The following is a 12,500-nucleotide window of genomic DNA, read 5'->3' as shown; positions in this document are numbered from 1 at the left end:
CACTGGGTGATTCATTCCATGCAATGTTACTGTTTATAGTACATGAATCCCAAAGCAAGTTGAATTGTTAGTGCTATTGATAGGTAATGTGTCTTTTTAATGAACGATAACACATCAGAGACATGAATTACTGTGATGTGAGACCGAGCCATGAATGACAGTCAGAGAAGAAAACATGGAGGAGATGAGAAGCTGGAGCAAAGTGTTTTAGGGGGAAATGGAAATGAGATGCGTTAATGTACCCACTGGTCAGTGGATCGATATGGGGCTCCTGGAGGTTATTGGTGATGAGCAGCTCCACCACAAACCCATGTGAGACACACGTGAACATGACAACAGTACCACCAGTAAACGGGCATCAGTGTGCCTCAAAGGAATCACATGTGAGGTGCTCATGCAACCTTCTACACATCAGACAACATGTGATCCGATATGGGTGTCGAGGAGCATAGCAACATGGTGTGCGTGCGCCCCCATTAAGTAGCCCCCCGCGGTGCGTCCCATCAAGATCCATGAGATGTGGTGCCACTGCAGCCCTTTCTCATCCCCAGGTCATCACAGACTGGTGCTTTGTCTTGCCCCTCCTTTGTCATGGCCGTGGCTTCAGCTCACACTGTAACATCACACTGCTCACATGTGTCTGACCACTAGGGGTCCTTGTCCGTAAGCATGGCTCTTTTCTCTGGGGAGGACGTGTGCAGTGTGCTACATTGGAACTTATCAGACCTTAACAAATCACTTCAGATCAAATCCATCCCATCTGTCATTTTGCACAGTGGTTATTCTGTGAACTACACCCTTCTGTTGGCAAGACAGTACGTTTAGAAAAGCAACATGGGAGCTCCTGCATTGCTCTTCTGTCCAGGCACTGCACTCTGGACATGAATGGCAAGGTGAATACTCCTTCCGAGAAGATCCCTCTCTCCATAAGTGCCAATATGGTGTCAGACCTGTCCCCAGAACCCCAGCCTTACACCCGGGTGAGGACACACACACACACACACACACACACACACACACACACACACACACACACACACACACACACACACACACACACAGATGTTGTGTTCCAGGTAATCTCAAGCTTACATTGTTACGGTTCAATGTTAATTTAAGAATTGTGCATCAATCCATAATTCCAGAAACTCGCTTTTCATGGTCGATGCATCAGCTGCGTTCTGAGGGGAATGAAATGGAGCCCGTAAATCTCTCGGGTTACTTAATGGGTCTAAGGAGGAACGTTCTCCCTGATGTCCTTTTTGAACACGCTCCCTTAATGTCAAGGTTAAGAAAAGAATTCCTTCCGCTCCTCCGATCTAACCCCAGTTTGGAGTCAATTAGTTCCCTGATTGGATGGTATGGTCATCAGTTCATAACCCACCGATGGACACACACATTTTCATTTACCACCTAGGTGGAAGTTCACCTCAAATCTCTGAGTGGAAACAAATAGTCTGTCAGACGTAATACTTCCCTATATTACATTACATAACCAACATAACCCTAACCCTACATATCCAATGCATGAAGATTCTTCCATCTCCTCTATACCTTTATCCATCTCTTCTGAACTGCAGGTGTCTCATACTCACAGAAGTGCTCCCAGAGCAACCGCTACGTTCGGGAAGCGCTCCAACTCCATGCGCAGGAATCCCAAGGCGGAGGTCGCCAAGCAGGGCTGGCTGTACAAGCAGGTACCTCTTCCACCTCCATAGTTATGTGTAGTACTAGTCTGGTGATGCAACGCATCGTCACTCAGTAGGTCAGTGGCCCTACACGGTGTTCCAGGCTCCTCTCTAGCGCCAGTGTCTGACTTTATTATTTTTTATTTAAACCTTTATTTGACCAGGTGAGTCCCATTGTGGCCCAGGCAGGAGCAGCATGAGAAACACATCGTGACAAACCAAAAACACAGAACAAGACAAGTTAAGAGAACTCAAGGTTAAGAGACAGCGACAGAACCAAGGTCATTTAAGAAACATTGACATTTTTGGAACCTGCCTCCATTTCTTTCATTTTATATTTAAAACCAGTAAGTGGTATCAGTTCTTTGAGTTTCAAAGTATTCTGAAACATATTCCATACGCGTCGTGAGCTCCATGCACAGCGTCTTTGGGAATAAACCACAGGAAGTAAGCTTTAGGCCACCACAAAGAAAAGAGTGCTTGACGCTAACTTGACTAAAGACTCACAAGACAAATGGTCAATGTTTACTTTTAGTTCCCAACAGCTGTTTGTTGGACATCTAAATGAATAATTAATAACCTTGTACCATCTAGAGTTGCGTGATAGTAGCTCGGCTTGTAGGCTGATCAACCAGATGCTGTAATATTATGTAGGACTCAATTGACACTTTTTCTGTACACATTGTGTTCATATGTCAACAGATCACAAATGCTTACAAAGATGATTTGGCTTGACAGGAAGAAAACCGAAAGTAGGGTGACCCGATGACCAATGTTTTCATGATGATGATGATGATGATGATGTAATGTGTGTTCCCACAGGCCAGCAGTGGAGTGAAGCAGTGGAACAAGAGGTGGTTCGTCCTCACTGACCGATGCCTCTTCTACTACAAAGGTGTGTTTCATTGTGCTCTCCTGTTTCTGCTCCTCTTGTTTTCTCTTCACATCGTGTGTAACGCGAGGCGGTTTGGTATCCAGATGATGTGTAAGGATGTCTGTTTCATTCAGCATGCCACTGCAAACACATACAGCACCGATGTGGGAAACCATGAGACATGGCACATAAAGTGAAAGTGGCCATTATTATTATTTGGTGATTGCTGACAACGGTGGTGGAGCAGGGTCGTCCTTCAGCCAGAGGTACCAGTCCTGTTCCTGTGCTGTAGGAATGGGTGTCATGGTTAGATGGTCCTGATGGGCAGGTGGCACCACAGTCACCAGGGTGTGAAGGGGTGTCATGGTTAGATGGTCCTGATGGGCAGGTGGCACCACTGTCACCAGGGTGTGAAGGGGTGTCGTGGTTAGATGGTCCTGATGGGCAGGTGGCACCACAGTCACCAGGGTGTGAAGGGGTGTCATGGTTAGATGGTCCTGATGGGCAGGTGGCACCACTGTCACCAGGGTGTGAAGGGGTGTCGTGGTTAGATGGTCCTGATGGGCAGGTGGCACCACTGTCACCAGGGTGTGAAGGGGTGTCATGGTTAGATGGTCCTGATGGGCAGGTGGCACCACTGTCACCAGGGTGTGAAGGGGTGTCATGGTTAGATGGTCCTGATGGGCAGGTGGCACCACTGTCACCAGGGTGTGAAGGGGTGTCGTGGTTAGATGGTCCTGATGGGCAGGTGGCACCACAGTCACCAGGGTGTGAAGGGGTGTCATGGTTAGATGGTCCTGATGGGCAGGTGGCACCACTGTCACCAGGGTGTGAAGGGGTGTCATGGTTAGATGGTCCTGATGGGCAGGTGGCACCACTGTCACCAGGGTGTGAAGGGGTGTCATGGTTAGATGGTCCTGATGGGCAGGTGGCACCACTGTCACCAGGGTGTGAAGGGGTGTCGTGGTTAGATGGTCCTGATGGGCAGGTGGCACCACAGTCACCAGGGTGTGAAGGGGTGTCATGGTTAGATGGTCCTGATGGGCAGGTGGCACCACTGTCACCAGGGTGTGAAGGGGTGTCGTGGTTAGATGGTCCTGATGGGCAGGTGGCACCACTGTCATCAGGGTGTGAAGGGGTGTCGTGGTTAGATGGTCCTGATGGGCAGGTGGCACCACTGTCACCAGGGTGTGAAGGGGTGTCATGGTTAGATGGTCCTGATGGGCAGGTGGCACCACTGTCACCAGGGTGTGAAGGGGTGTCGTGGTTAGATGGTCCTGATGGGCAGGTGGCACCACTGTCACCAGGGTGTGAAGGGGTGTCATGGTTAGATGGTCCTGATGGGCAGGTGGCACCACTGTCACCAGGGTGTGAAGGGGTGTCGTGGTTAGATGGTCCTGATGGGCAGGTGGCACCACTGTCACCAGGGTGTGAAGGGGTTAATGACATTTAATGTGAAAGAGCTTTGACTGGTTGGAAGACTAGAACGCTCTATACAAGTACAGTCCATTCCCCATCTTTTGAATAATTGATGTCAGTGGTGGTTTGTCTCACTCGTGAAACTAATGATGAAATCAAGAACAGGCCTTCGTCAGCCATGATGGTTTTTGTTTAGTAGGTTACTTTAATGCTGTAAAAATGTCCTAAATGTTTAATTAGACTTGTATCCTCATGTTGACACTGTACATATTTCACCAGGTGAAGACTTCTTTCCTCTAACACAGTTACGCTGCATTCCAGCTGCCAGTCACAGGTTGTCTGTGGCACGCGGAGCCATGAGTAGTTCAGTCTTTCTCAGAGATTGTGCTACTGTCATATTGAATGCTGTACTTGGTACAGTATATATCACTGAGATATGTTGTGAGTGAGAGAATATGGATGAAATCACTATTTCTTACTACTTTATAGTGGAAGGTCTAGCCCTCCCGATGTGTGATGATTTGATGCTATTATGAATACTAATTCAATTCCCTTCACCCAGCTATTTATATCACTGCTCGTCACATATCAATGTGCATTGTTAGCTTTGATGCTCCAGAGTCTTCTTATACAACGGTTCTCATGCAGGGTGTGGAGCTCTAGCAGAGCGACATCTCAGGGCAGCACTTCCTGTCCACGTGAATGCTGACCGGCGAACGTAAAGACAGCCAAGAATCCCCAAAGGAGGCTCGTGGACGGGCCAAACCAACACCTGTGCTTGTGTAAAGTGTGTAGTGTGTGTGTGTGTGTGTGTGTGTGTGTGAAGATGTGTGAGTGTGCACACACTCATCAGGGGAATTGCTCACATTCAGATTAATGGGTCACTGAGCTAACTTTGGGCTGAAGCCTGGCTCTGCATCGCCATGGTAACCCTGGCTGCAGTCTGGGACCAGGAAACACTTTAAGATTATTTTCATTAATAACCTGCTTTGGCACAACCATAACAAAAGATGAGATAGTCAATAACAATACAGCCCAGAGATAAAGTGATCAAAATAGATCGCGGCAAAGCAATGGAGAACAACACAAGATATCTTTGACTATTGTGTAAAGATGCATATTGGCCGAATATTAGCCAAAACATTTTAAATTCTTCATATCGCCCTGAACCTTTCAGTGGTCCTCCAGTCTTATGACTGCAGTCCAGTCCTGTATCGTGGTCCTGTATCGTGGGCCGTGTCTCAGGGATCTGTTGGTCCTCCAGTCATATGAGTACAGTCCTGTATCGTGGGCCATGTCTCAGGGATCTGTTGGTCCTCCAGTCATATGAGTACAGTCCTGTATCGTGGGCCGTGTCTCAGGGATCTGTTGGTCCTCCAGTCTGATGACTACAGTCCTGTATCGTGGGCCGTGTCTCAGGGATCTGTTGGTCCTCCAGTCTGATGACTACAGTCCTGTATCATGGGCCATGTCTCAGGGATCTGTTGGTCCTCCAGTCATATGAGTACAGTCCTGTATCGTGGGCCATGTCTCAGGGATCTGTTGGTCCTCCAGTCATATGAGTACAGTCCTGTATCGTGGGCCGTGTCTCAGGGATCTGTTGGTCCTCCAGTCTTATGACTACAGTCCTGTATCGTGGTCCTGTATCGTGGGCCATGTCTCAGGGATCTGTTGGTCCTCCAGTCTGATGACTACAGTCCTGTATCATGGGCCATGTCTCAGGGATCTGTTGGTCCTCCAGTCTTATGACTACAGTCCCGTATCGTGGTCCTGTATCATGGGCCATGTCTCAGGGATCTGTTGGTCCTCCAGTCTTATGACTACAGTCCTGTATCGTGGTCCTGTATCGTGGGCCATGTCTCAGGGATCTGTTGGTCCTCCAGTCTTATGACTACAGTCCCGTATCGTGGTCCTGTATCGTGGGCCATGTCTCAGGGATCTGTTGGTCCTCCAGTCTTATGACTACAGTCCCGTATCGTGGTCCTGTATCATGGGCCATGTCTCAGGGATCTGTTGGTCCTCCAGTCTTATGACTACAGTCCTGTATCGTGGTCCTGTATCATGGGCCGTGTCTCAGGGATCTGTTGGTCCTCCAGTCTTATGACTACAGTCCTGTATCGTGGTCCTGTATCATGGGCCATGTCTCAGGGATCTGTTGGTCCTCCAGTCTTATGACTACAGTCCTGTAGGTCTTTGTCCTTTTAGGTCTTGGTCCTTTTTGTCTTCCTTTCTCTGTCACCATTTAACAAAATAATCCATGTATAAGCTGTGATTATTTTACAAACATGGTCTTAAAGTGAATGCTTTTTATCTATTCATTATTTGGAAGTTAGTTCCTTCCGTGCAGGGGCATCTCTTTTTATTCTGATCACGTCCCCCCCCCCCCCCCCCCCCCCCCCCTCTCCCCGGCCCAGCTGTGTTTTGGAAGAGAAGGCTTAGAGAGAGGGAGCGATGGAGGGAGGAATTTGTGACAGTGTAATTTACCACTGTAATTGCTATGCCAGCAGGACCGAGGGCCAAAGAATGGGCACAAGAGGAGAAGTGCAGGACTGTTGTTGTCTACGTTGTGTTTTACAGGGCCTTCCAGGTTGAGTCTTCCAAGGCACAGTCTTTCTGTTAGGGCAAACGTGTTGAAGTTTAGTAAATATGTGATATTTCAGACATTTCTTCTCTTTGACTTGGCTAAGATCTGATGATGTAAATGGTAAATACTCTAATTGAACCAGTTTTGAGTCCTCCAAATACATATATTATATGATCTCATACATTTTCTATCCAGATTAGCTATTTTTTCAGTACAATTAGACATGATATGCGTACTCCACATTAGTACCTATCAACAAAATGCTGTTTCAATTGATCAGATGCCCAGTCCACCTAAGAAGGCCCCTTTCGAGATAAAGGAGCAACGACTCCACTCATTAGCACATTTGTCAATCTCAGGTTTTGTTTAACCCTCAGCTGTAATTATGAGTACTGTGAACTGAACCCAAAAGCAGGACCATGAGACAGAGTTGCAAGGTCAATTATTTTACTGGTATTCATGCAGGGGTCAAAAGGTCATCGGGGAAAACAAGTCCAAAAAGGGGCAGGCAGTAATCCAGGGTCAAAATGGGGCGGACAGGGTCCGAACACGGCGCTGGAGAGCGTGGCAAAAACACACAAGACAATCTGGCAGAGAACAGGTGTGAGTAGAGGACATAAGTAGTGTTGACCGATGAGGGGCTGGGCTGCAGGTGAGGTGGGGAGGAGGACCACGTGAGGTGGGGAGGAGGGAGGACCAGGTGAGGTGGGAAGGAGGGAGGACCAGGTGAGGTGGGGAGGAGGGAGGACCAGGTGAGGTGGGGAGGAGGGAGGACCAGGTGAGGTGGGGAGGAGGACCAGGTGAGGTGGGGAGGAGGGAGGACCAGGTGAGGTGGGGAGGAGGACCACGTTAGGTGGGGAGTGGGGAGGACCAGGTGAGGTGGGGAGGAGGACCACGTGAGGTGGGGAGTGGGGAGGACCAGGTGAGGTGGGGAGGAGGGAGGACCAGGTGAGGTGGGGAGGAGGACCACGTGAGGTGGGGAGTGGGGAGGACCAGGTGAGGTGGGGAGGAGGACCACGTGAGGTGGGGAGTGGGGAGGACCAGGTGAGGTGGGGAGGAGGGAGGACCAGGTGAGGTGGGGAGGAGGACCACGTGAGGTGGGGAGTGGGTAGGACCAGGTGAGGTGGGGAGGAGGGAGGACCAGGTGAGGTGGGGAGGAGGGAGGACCAGGTGAGGTGGGGAGGAGGACCACGTGAGGTGGGGAGTAGGACCAGGTGAGGTGGGGAGGAGGGAGGACCAGGTGAGGTGGGGAGGAGGACCAGGTGAGGTGGGGAGGAGGGAGGACCAGGTGAGGTGGGGAGGACCAGGTGAGCTGGGGAGGAGGACCAGGTGAGGTGGGGAGGAGGACCAGGTGAGGTGGGGGAGGAGGACCACGTGAGGTGGGGAGTGGGGAGTAGGACCAGGTGAGGTGGGGAGGAGGGAGGACCAGGTGAGGTGGGGAGGAGGACCAGGTGAGGTGGGGAGGAGGGAGGACCAGGTGAGGTGGGGAGGACCAGGTGAGGTGGGGAGGAGGACCAGGTGAGGTGGGGAGGAGGACCAGGTGAGGTGGGGAGGAGGACCACGTGAGGTGGGGAGTGGGGAGGAGGACCACGTGAGGTGGGGAGTGGGGAGGACCAGGTGAGGTGGGGAGGAGGGAGGACCAGGTGAGGTGGGGAGGAGGACCACGTGAGGTGGGGAGTGGGGAGGAGGACCACGTGAGGTGGGGAGTGGGGAGGACCAGGTGAGGTGGGGAGGAGGGAGGACCAGGTGAGGTGGGGAGGAGGGAGGACCAGGTGAGGTGGGGAGTGGGGAGTAGGACCAGGTGAGGTGGGGAGGAGGGAGGACCAGGTGAGGTGGGGAGGAGGACCAGGTGAGGTGGGGAGGAGGGAGGACCAGGTGAGGTGGGGAGGACCAGGTGAGGTGGGGAGGAGGACCAGGTGAGGTGGGGAGGAGAACCAGGTGAGGTGGGGAGGAGGACCACGTGAGGTGGGGAGTGGGGAGTAGGACCAGGTGAGGTGGGGAGGAGGGAGGACCAGGTGAGGTGGGGAGGAGGACCAGGTGAGGTGGGGAGGAGGGAGGACCAGGTGAGGTGGGGAGGACCAGGTGAGGTGGGGAGGAGGACCAGGTGAGGTGGGGAGGAGGACCAGGTGAGGTGGGGAGGAGGACCACGTGAGGTGGGGAGTGGGGAGGAGGACCACGTGAGGTGGGGAGTGGGGAGGACCAGGTGAGGTGGGGAGGAGGGAGGACCAGGTGAGGTGGGGAGGAGGACCACGTGAGGTGGGGAGTGGGGAGGAGGACCACGTGAGGTGGGGAGTGGGGAGGACCAGGTGAGGTGGGGAGGAGGGAGGACCAGGTGAGGTGGGGAGGAGGACCAGGTGAGGTGGAGAGGAGGGAGGACCAGGTGAGGTGGGGAGGAGGACCAGGTGCGGTGGGGAGGAGGACCAGGTGCAGTGGGGAGGAGGACCAGGTGCAGTGGGGAGGAGAACCAGGTGAGGGGAATGAGAGCTGATGCTGTGGGAGGATCTGACATGACAGGAGTGTTACTGAATCGGGAGGTGGGATGAAAACAATCTAAGCTGTGGAGGAATGTGTGACATCAGCCGTGAACCATATCCCGAGATACTTTTGAACTCCTTGCTTTGCATGAGGGTGCTGTGCACCGCTTTCTTGCAGAGAACCGTAGCCTCCGACCTGGGGACACTGACTTCACACACAGCTCCAACCAGTGTATACTGGAGGCCATTGTCTGATGAAGCCAACAGAAGGTCCGATCCTGTCTGTGAAAATCACAAACAGAATTGATGACAAGGGACAACCTGGAGGTAGACCAACAACTACTGGAAGCGTGTTTGGGTGCGTACATAGACACAGCGGTCACCTTGGTAAAAAAGACTGAATGGCTCATAATGACCCTGGTAGCCCATATTCTTAAAATATCAAACTTTTAACACATCCAATCTTCCATATATAATAATATCTTAGATATAACACGTAACATAAATGTCAAGAATCAGAGTCAGAAACGGTTTATTGCCAAGAATGTTATAAGGAAATTGGCTCGGTGATTGGTGGCTCTAACCAGACAGCGCTGCACTGCCTTTTCGGTCACTGATTTAAGGTTTTGGGACCTCCCTAAAACTTATTTCTACCTCACCTATCTGAAACAAACCTATATTGTTGACTGTATTGCAGCAGCACTGGTCATTCTAGACATTTGGGGGAAGAGGAAGTCACTGTTTTATGCTGCGCTAAGGTTTCCCCAATGAATGTCACGGCCCGGGTCGACAGATTGACACATACAACAGATGTGATTCTGTTTCCATTGCTGCCCTCAGTGGTCAGGCATCTTCAGAAATGGGGAATGTGAGGTCCCTGGCCAATGAGACGGATGAGCTCGGCCATGAGTGCAGCATCATGGGCCTCACTGAGACATGGCTGCACCCGTCTTTCCTTCAGGCTTCAGGACTGTAGGGGAGGACAGAGACGTTGTAAAGAGAGGTAAGAATGTGTGTGAAGGAATGTTTCTGCAGCCCGGACGTTGAACTTCTAGCCGTGGCGAAGCGTCCGTATTACTTGCCGAGGGAGTTCTCGTCCTCCATTGTGGTCGCTGTGTAGAGGCAGCAGCGGACACCATCCACTCCACTGTGGCAAAACTGCACATTCAGCATCCTGGTGCATGTTTGGCAATCACTAGAGACTTTAACCACCCAACACTGGATAGAGCAATGCCAACCTTTCACCAGTATGCTAACTGCCCCACAAGGAATAATAACAATGAACTGTATGCTAATGCCATGGATGCATACAGTGCTACAGACCTCCCCTTGGTCCTGTTAACCTAAGTGACCACCAGGACTGTGAGGAGGTGGACCCAGAAGGCTAAAGACGCCCTGCAGGACTGCTTTGATTCAACGGACTGGGATGTGCTGCGTGGACCACATGGGGAGGACATTCACACCATCACGGACTGTATCACAGCATACATAACATTCTGTGAACACACCACCATACCATCTGGACTGTACGCTGCTTCCCCAACAACAAGCTGTGGATCGCCAGTGACCTGAAAGCACTTCTTAATGAGAAGAAAGCAGCTTTCAGGTCTGGGGACAGGGACAAGCTCCGGATAGTACAACGCGACCTGAAGGACAGCAGGAGGTGTACGGACTCCTACAGCAGGAGGCTGGAGGCCAAACTCCAGCAGAACAATCTGAGGGAGGTGTGGACCGGAATGAAGCAGATAACTGGCTTCAAGGTTGGAAGGAGGCAACCAGGGGGCTCCCTGGAGACGGCCAACAAGCTCAACTGCTTCTTAAATAGGTTTTATTTCACAGCCCTCATCTGTCCCCCCATGAATTTTAGAGCCTTGTGGTTATTACGCGACGTGCCCCAATGAATCTGAACCGTCCTCTTGGTACCAGAACATAAGAGGGGTCAGTCGAGGGCACCTGTGTTCATGGGCTGCAGAAGGTATTCCCGCTGAATCCCTAGCTGGGTGGATAGGTGAGAATCCCAGATGTTAGAGTCAGCTACACCTGGACCGGCTCTCCAGCGCCCTCTAGATGACTGCTCAGCGTCTTCTTTCAATGGACAGGTTTGCTGCTCTTGCCGCATATTGCAGCAGTTCCCCCGAACACAGTGCCGTTGCTCTGCGGTGGGGAGCCCGGTACCGGCACATTGCAGAGGCTCTTCCGGTTCAGAAGGTGCACGAGGAAGAAGAGAGCCATGAGGTTCCCTTTGCCTGGTGGTCCGGGCTCTGGGTCTGAAAGCAAAGAGCATCACGAAACCAGAATGAATGGATGATAGTATAATAGATCAAATATTAAATGTCATACATCAGTAACGAATGCCTCACAGGAGCAGTTATAGTTGTTGACTTTTAAGCAATAATTAATAAATACTGTGTTAAAAAACATGTATTCATTGTTTACATAGAGTTAATTAATACTGTAAGTATCTAAAATTCCATTCCATTCACCTCTATTGTATCGGGGTGGAGGCAGATAACTCAGAGCTGGACCAATAAAAGCATCTGCATGATAGATATTAATTATTAGTAAGTAAGTAAAGTCTTCAATAAATCATGCAAATGTGAGTGGTAGACATGAACAGGAGAAATGTGTGTGTGTGTGCGTGTGTGTGTGTGAGTGTGTGTGTGTGTGTGTGTGTGCGTGTGTGTGTGTGTGTGTCATTGGCGCAGAGGACCAGCAGGTACAGTTGGCTGCGGGCCAAGATTCCTGCAACACTGAGTCACATGGGCTGATCATTATCTCGCGCAAACACACACACACACACACACACACACACACAATCACACAGAGCAGGGATCAGGGTATTGTATGATTGCACAAGCACTTCCCCCTCCCCCAGACCTCCCTCTCCCTCTCCCTCCCTCCCTCCCTCTCTCTGTCACACACCCACATAAACACTCACACTCAGTAGAGAGCGCGTCGCTGCAGAGCTGCATTCGGGAAATAAGAGGTAGGCGTCACAGAGAGCAGGATTCAAACTGCTGAAATCTTTATGCCTCCTTCCATTATTTAGTCAGCACCCGTGCTCTTCTTCTACAGAGCTCCTATTTACTACTGCTGGATCCCAGTGTGTGTGTGTGTGTGTGTGTGTGAGCCATTACCGCTGCTTATCACAGGGACCCTCGGACCATAATGGATATCTATTCTAGGAAGCTGTCACCGTGGGAGCAGAGAGTGAGCTGGGAGGATTCCACCCTCCTGTGTGGACTCTGAACACCCCTCCTCTGCTTCGCTGTCTCTTATCCTGCAGGTTGAAGGAACGGGCTCGTCCAGCTGTAGCCATGCCCGAGGTCGTGGACTAGATTCCCAGGATGTTTTCACACCTCCATTCTTCTCTTCACAGATGAGAAGGAGGACGCGGTGCTGGGAAGTTTGCCATTGCTTAGTTTCCGGATCGAAGGAGTGGAGCCTTCGGATCACATCAC

General features: G+C 51.2%; 1 protein-coding gene across 1 annotated transcript in view; it reads left to right on the top strand.

The window, feature by feature from the left end:
* Nucleotides 1-12,500, top strand: part of plekha6 (pleckstrin homology domain containing, family A member 6) — a 55,283-nt gene that overhangs the window by 4,687 nt on the left and 38,096 nt on the right. The window contains exons 3-6 of the mRNA XM_034532678.1: nt 866-980; nt 1,581-1,697; nt 2,511-2,583; nt 12,419-12,500. The exon at nt 12,419-12,500 is cut by the window's right edge and continues 19 nt beyond it. Of these exons, the coding sequence (XP_034388569.1) occupies nt 882-980; nt 1,581-1,697; nt 2,511-2,583; nt 12,419-12,500 (371 nt within the window). The 5' untranslated portion in view covers nt 866-881. The remainder of the gene's footprint in view (nt 1-865; nt 981-1,580; nt 1,698-2,510; nt 2,584-12,418) is intronic.

The sequence above is a fragment of the Cyclopterus lumpus genome, chromosome 5, assembly GCF_009769545.1.
Source record: "Cyclopterus lumpus isolate fCycLum1 chromosome 5, fCycLum1.pri, whole genome shotgun sequence".
NCBI classification, from domain to species: Eukaryota; Metazoa; Chordata; class Actinopteri; order Perciformes; family Cyclopteridae; genus Cyclopterus; species Cyclopterus lumpus.
The sequence above is the reverse complement of the archived record's forward strand: the minus strand, read 5'-3'. Positions and strand labels throughout refer to the sequence as shown.